Genomic DNA, 7332 nt, shown 5'->3' with positions numbered 1-7332 from the left:
TCTCTTCAAATCAGTTAGGAGCTGTCTAGTGATTTTAGGGCAAATACAAGGATTTGACGTGTTTTTCTTTTAGTGCATGCTTGACTTGACTGATCAGAAGAGTATAACTCCGTGTCCGACAATCAGTCTTCCACAAATTTTCTTCCTTAGAGAACCCCGCATGAACCCGGTATGATTTGATAAGGATGCACTGCGTCTGGCTGAAGACGTTAAACTTAGCGCTTGTTGGGAGGCAACCCAATTTTCATAGATTATTTTTGCACATTTTCTTGTCGTATTTTTTCAGAAGTCCTCATATTACTAATGCAATTAAGGTACAATATTTCTATCCTCCATATGCATCATATTTTTATCCAAAATAAAAATAATAATAAAAAAAATAAAAAAAATAATAATATAATATTATTCAAAAAAAATTAAAAAAAATAATAATACTTAAAAAAACATTGAGGACAATGTCTGATCTAGGTTGGGGGGTATAGGGTTCGAATTTTTGAAGGAATTTTTCGCATTTTCACATTTTTAAGTGAATTTCAAAAAAAAAAGTGAATTTCAAAAAAAAAAAAGAAATTAATTTCTAGGCCTTAGTGCTGACATGATAAACACACAAAGTATATAAAATCTAAAAAGCCCAATGACTAGTCAGCAGTAAGTCAATTTGAGTTCTTCTTAAAAGTTCTTTTAGCGAGTTGTAAGATAATTTTTACTTTGGAATTTCACAACACACATGGCCTGCACTTCTAAGGGTTAGGTTCAACATTATGTTGTTAAGTCTGGTAGCAACCTTGAGTCCTGATGAATCATACCTATCTAATTCACTATTAAAAAAAAAAAAAAAGAAGAAGAAGTGAATTTAGTCAGGTACATCGAAAAGGGCTACCTATTGTCAAAGGTCAGCGGGCTTGCAATGATGAATCCGAGCATAGGTCCGTAGGGGAGTCTTGATACCTAACACCTTATGCCATCTGGCGTGGGAGTGTTGACTGAATGCTCGTTACATGGAGAAATCATTACAAGAGTAAAAGTGCGTAATAAATATAAAATAAAAAAAATAATAAAAAATAAAAAATAAAAAAAAATAAATAAAAAAAAAGAAGAGAAAAAGAGAAAATAATATTGACCTTGAAAAAGACGAAAGTGTGAAAGCCGTCGTTGTAAAAATTCGAGTAAACTGGAATATTACAGATAAAGCCCATGAGGTATTAAAGTAAACATCCACAACTCTCAAAATCCTGCAAGATAGGATGATTTTGAATCAGTGATTAGGTCTTATCTGACCAATTCTTGGAAACTACTAGCTTTAGCAGTATTTTGGAGAATTTAAAGCCTTAGCTTGTGTATGGTCCAGATATCACCGAGCACCCAAGTATAAATTAGCCTTACAACTCTCTAACGGAAAACTTAATAACTTCAACTTAAGTTGCATACTGACCTAGGATTTGGGCTGACTTAGTAATTAAAACTTTGTGTGCTTTTGAAATTATTGGCACTTATGCATTTGAAATTAGATTTTATTAAACAATAAAATAAATACTTTCGACAGCAGTTTGTGGGTATCTGAGCCGGAAACCCTCACGAGACAAAACTCGTCCACTAGGGCCACCTAGGAGTTTAAAGCCTTATTGCATACGGTAAATGCAATCGCGATTCCTGCGAAAGTGAGTTAGTTTTTTTTATTATTTTGCTTGAGGACTAGCAAAATGTAGGTTGGGGGTTGTGATAAGTGCTAAATAATGCATAAATTAATATCTTATTCATAGCACTTATCATTATTTTAATTCATATATTTTATAAATTCAACTAAAAAATGTGTTACCTTCATCATTGCATTTTAATAAATTATTAAAGGTAATTCAAGTTTTACTTATTTACTGATTGAGTCTAATATATGCAGGTTGAGTCAAGTTCATTAGGGATTATTCCTGGACCTAAACCACATGCACCCCGCAAATCAAGACCCTCTGATTCAGTCACCCAACTCTTTTCCCACATGATCCTATTTTAATAAAATTCCTTCGATCATTTGTCTCATAGATCTCAAAGCATACCATCTATCGTCGCACGGATCCCAAAGCTCAACCTATCTCCTCCAATCACACGTCCTCCCTCACGCCCGAGTTCATTTTCTGTTTTCCTTGTTAGAGCCGCAACCGTCACAATCCAACTCCCCTGTTTCCACAACAAAACCAAGCACAGCTCCCAGCTTCTCCCGCTAGATCCCCTCCATGTTGATTCTCCCACGCCCAGCCGAGATCTCCTCAACATCTTCATCTCCACCTCGTTGAAGCAACATCAGCTCATTCTTCCAGATTACTCGCACTTCTTCTCTGCGATTTGGCTTCATCTTCCCGAGTCTTCTCATCTTTATCCACCCAGCCATCCCGTGCATCATCCAATACAACCACTTCCTCCCAACTTTCGTTACCAAACTTCATCCCAACTTCATCTACATCTTTCCAAGCTCTCAATAACGTCACCAGATCATCATCTCCCCTGTCCAAGATCCCATCCGGATTTGCTCCCATCCTCATCACATATCAGCTCAAATCCTCCGCATCAGCCGAATCAAGCTATCCATCATCCACGTCCTTCCCAAATCTCCTGTATCCATCAACAAAAACCCATGCATCCGTTCCCTGTTATCAACCGATATCCAAACATTCCATCCTCTGTTTCGTGCGGATAAAAACCAGAAACATCTCCCGGATTTCCAGCCAACGGCAGCACAACCAAATGATCCCAACGTCATCATCAACTTCTCATCCGAACTTTACTTCCCCTGCATCTCGGATTACATCCTTATCACATACATCCCGTTCGTAATCCATCTTTATCCCCAGATCCCAGCATTCGGATTGATCCCAGCTCACGGTTCAAAGCAACCGTATCAGATTTCCTCTTCCGAATCCATCAGCATCCTGAGCATCTCCTCTCAACCGAGATACTCTTAACTTCATGACTCCCTTTTCTTCCGTGATTCAGCCTCATCCTCTTCTCCGAATCTCCCAGCTTCATCCCGTTCACGGTCCAGTCATTCCGTAAAATCCTAGCAACCCCACGATTCATCTTCATCTCCTCTGCTTCCGGATTACCCCTCAACCATCCAGCCGAGATCTTCTCCGCATCCTCCCAAGATCCTCTCAGCCGTTTTTCCATTCTCAGCTGCTCAGCCAAAGATCAGACTGCCGTTTGCAAGGAGAAACAGTCTCCCCTGCTCTGAGTGGATCAACATCCCAAGTGCATCCCGAGCTCCATGGAATCTTCTGTTTCAAAATAGAGCCGAATAAATCCACCGAGATCTTCTCTGATCACCAGCGTTCCAGATTGTTCTCAGCCTCTCCCAACGTCCGGATCAACTCGAACCTCCACAACCTTATCCACCACTCGGAACGGCCACAAGGAAGAGAGAGAGGGAGATGGGCTGCCTATATAAAGGGAAGACTTTGATCAGAATCATTCATTCCTCCTCTTCCGCACCAGGGGAGGGGACTGCTCCCTTTCTTCTTCTCCCACCGATCTCTTCGGAGGGGGGGCATTCCCTCTTCCCCACCGGGGACTGATCCCCATCAAGATCTTCGAGAAGGAGGAGAGAAGCCAAGTTTCCCACGGGAGAAGAAGAAACAGGGGAGGGAGTGAGCCACGGGAACATGAGAGAATAAAAAAATAAGAGGAGAGAGAAGAGTTTTGTTATTTTGGGAATATTTCAAAGAAAGAAATCATGAAGGAAGAGATGGGAGCCTGCTGCTGTGCTGCTGCTGCCGTCTCCAACTCCATGCAGGGCTGATCTCCTCACTAGGGCTGGATGTAGCCCTAACAAAGGGCCAAGAGTTTTTATATTTTTAATTTCTATTCTTGGAGTTGTATAAACCTTATTCTGCTTCTAATGAATATTTTATTTCATTTCATATTTAATTTCTGTGATTTTAAATATGAAGTTTATACAACTGCTCTTCATGATCATTGAAGTAAAAATAAGATAGTTCATGCTTAAGGAAGATGCGATGTGCTACCACCTTAGATTAGGGTAGACATTTCATGCTAAACTAAAGATGGATTATGCCTAAATTACTTCTGTGAAATTTTATTCGAGTGCTTATTAGGCTTGTAGCCAATTTGCATGTTAATCTAAGAATAAATTAAAATATAAATAATCCTTGTTCCGATGTTAGTGGTGAATTCCTTGCCCTAGGTTCTCCCAAATTGATATCATTTTAATTGCATTTTTTTTATTCAATTGCTTAGTTTAATAGTCTTCACAAATTCATCATTTTAAATATTTTTATTTTTAAGAAAAATAACTATACCCCAATCCCTGTGGATCGATACCCGTAATCACTATCCTACCAGATACGTGCTATTGCGTGGTCTTTAGAGTTGACTATCACCCACTAAGCAAGTGAATAGGGCGGGTGGTTTTCCTGGACAACCTCAAAGGAAGTATGATCCCTATTCGAGCACATATAACCCAGGATGGAGGGATCACCCCAATCTTAGTTATAGGAATCCACAAGTAAATCAGCCCGTGACTCAAAACCATCCAAATTTTCAGCAATATCAGCAGCCATATCCTTCGAGACAACAACCGGGCCAAACTTCTAATTCTGGTATGTCTTTAGAAGATATTGTTAAGACTCTTGCCACTAATACTTTATAATTTCAACAGGAGACAAAACAATTTCAGCATGAGGCGAGGGCCAGTATTCAAAGTTTGGACAATCAAATGGGCCAGATGGCAACCGCAATTAGTCGGCTAGAGGCACAAAGTTTGGAGAAATTACCCTCTCAACTAGAAGTAAATCCAAGAGAAAATGCAAGTGCAATCGTTTTGAGAAGTGGTAAAGAGGTTGAGATTCCAACAAAGGCAACCCCTGCATCGTCGAAACAAGAAAAGAAGAAAAACATTATTGCAGACAAGAACATTTCCAATGACGATGATGTGCCTAAGCATAAGTTTCCGCCTCTTTCGGCTTATAAACCAGTATCTCCTTTTCCTCAAGCTTTAGCAGAATCTAGAAAAGATGAGCAAAATAAAGATTTATATGAGACTTTTCATAGATGTGAGGTAAATATTCCATTTTTAGATGCTCTTAAATAAGTACCTCGTTATGCTAAATTTCTGAAAGAACTGTGTCCAATTAAGCGAAAACAGAAACTTAAAGGATGTGAGACGGTGAGAGTTGGAGAGAATGTTTCTGCAGTTATTCAAAGAAAACTCCCTGCAAAGTGCAAAGATCCAGGTATGTTTACTATCCCTTGTACGATAGATAATACTAGATTTGAGAAAGCCATGATAGATTTAGGAGCTTCTATCAATGTCATGTCATATTCTATATATGCTTCTTTGAAACTTGGACCTTTGAATAAAACTGGTGTTGTGATTCAATTGGCTGATAGATCTAATGCCTATCCTAAGGGTGTAGTTGAGGATGTTCTTGTGCAAGTTAATGATTTGGTTTTTCCTGCTGATTTCTATGTGCTTGATATGGAGAATGGTGATCAAACTGCTCCTATTTTGTTAGGAAGACCATTCTTAAAGACATCCAAGACTAAGATAGATGTTCATAGTGGCACACTTACCATGGAATTTGATGGTGTAAGATAGCTAGTTGTGGGGCTTTCGAAAAAAAAAGGTTGAAGGCTTCGCTATCGCTCATGACTTGTATTGTTATTAAGTTTAATATTTATGATGCCATGAAATATCCTGGTGATGATAATCCTATTTATTCTATTGATGTGATTGATCTTTAGCACAGGAAGTTTTTGAACTTGATGCAAAAGATGGATTGGAAGTTGCCATTAGTAAGCATCTTGAGAAAGAGAATGAGGAGTTAGTCTTGAGTACTGATTTGCAGGAAATTGTTGCAGCATTGAATAATTTTCCAAAGTTACAGCAGTCAGATAACGTTTCTTATATTGCATTACCAGTTTCTAACGAAAAGCCTTTACCATCTGTTTTGCAGGCCCCTATTCCAGATTTGAAGCCTCTCCCCAGTCACCTCAAGTACGTGTTCCTTGGAGACAGAGGAACATTACCAGTGATCATCTCCAATAAACTTAGTGCACCGCAAGAAGAAAAGCTTGTGCAGATCCTTAAGGAGCATCAAACGGCTATTGGTTGGACAATTGCAGATATTAAAGGAATTAGCCCGACTACATGCATGCATCATATCTTACTTGAAGAGGAAGCAAAACCTTCCCGTCAACCGCAAAGAAGATTGAACCCACCCATAATGGATGTAGTGAAGAAGGAGATCCTCAAACTTCTTGCAGATGGAGTGATTTATCCTATTTCGGATAGCAATTGGGTTAGCCCAGTTCAAGTGGTTCCTAAAAAGACTGGAATAATAGTTGTGAAAATTCAGAATGATGAGTTAGTTCCTACCCGTATTCAAAATGGGTGGCGGGTCTATATAGATTATAGAAATTAAATGCTGTAACCCGCAAGGACCACTTTTCTTTACCTTTTATTGATCAAATGCTCGAAAGGTTAGCTGGTCATTCTTACTATTATTTTCTTGATGGTTATTTAGGCTATTTTCAGATTGCAATTGCTCCGGAGGATCAAGAAAAGACGACTTTTACATGCCCAGAGGATCAAGAAAAGACGACTTTTACATGCCCATTTGGGACTTTTGCATATCGTCGCATGCCCTTTGGTCTTTGTAACGCCCCAGCCACTTTCCAAAGGTGTATGGTTAGCATATTTTCAGATTATATTGAGCATATCCTAGAAGTCTTTATGGATGATTTAACAGTTTATGGAGACTCTTTTGATATTTGTTTGCATAACCTTACACTTGTTCTTCAAAGATGCATAGAAACTAACCTTGTGTTAAATTCTGAAAAATATCATTTTATGGTTGAACAAGGTATAGTTTTGGGTCATGTTGTTTCATCTAGGGGAATTGAGGTAGATAGAGCTAAAGTTGATATTATTCAATCTTTATCTTCTCCCACTTGTGTACGGAAAGTTCGTTCTTTTCTTGGACATGCAGGTTTTTACCGAAGATTCATCAAGAACTTCTCCAAAGTAGCATTACCCTTATGCAAGTTGCTACAAAAGAATATGGCCTTTGAGTTCGATGAGACGTGTAAAAATGCGTTTGATAAGCTGAAGGAACTTTTGACCTCTGCCCCAGTTATCCAGCCTCCTAATTGGAACATTCCTTTCGAGATAATGTGCGACGCAAGTGATTATGCAATAGGCGCTGTTTTGGGTCAAAGAATTGGAAAAGTGTCTCATGCCATTTATTATGCTTCAGGGACTTTGAATGATGCCCAGAGAAATTACTCTACTACTGAAAAAGAACTTTTAGCTGTTGTTTTTGCTTT

At 38.8% G+C, this 7332-nt stretch overlaps 1 protein-coding gene across 1 annotated transcript in view; it reads left to right on the top strand.

Annotated features, from left to right (window-relative positions):
* The first annotated feature begins 4729 nt into the window (after window positions 1-4729).
* LOC149753699 (uncharacterized) overlaps window positions 4730-7332 on the top strand; it is a 50330-nt gene continuing 47727 nt past the window's right edge. Inside the window, exons 1-5 of the mRNA XM_089930370.1 lie at window positions 4730-5062; window positions 5150-5237; window positions 5421-5593; window positions 5754-6384; window positions 6996-7318. Of these exons, the coding sequence (XP_089786496.1) occupies window positions 4730-5062; window positions 5150-5237; window positions 5421-5593; window positions 5754-6384; window positions 6996-7318 (1548 nt within the window). The remainder of the gene's footprint in view (window positions 5063-5149; window positions 5238-5420; window positions 5594-5753; window positions 6385-6995; window positions 7319-7332) is intronic.

This window comes from Phoenix dactylifera, chromosome 4 (genome assembly GCF_051530095.1).
Source record: "Phoenix dactylifera cultivar Ajwa chromosome 4, Ajwa_hap1_PhDact_Kaust_v1.1, whole genome shotgun sequence".
Classification (NCBI taxonomy): Eukaryota; Viridiplantae; Streptophyta; class Magnoliopsida; order Arecales; family Arecaceae; genus Phoenix; species Phoenix dactylifera.
The sequence above is the reverse complement of the archived record's forward strand: the minus strand, read 5'-3'. Positions and strand labels throughout refer to the sequence as shown.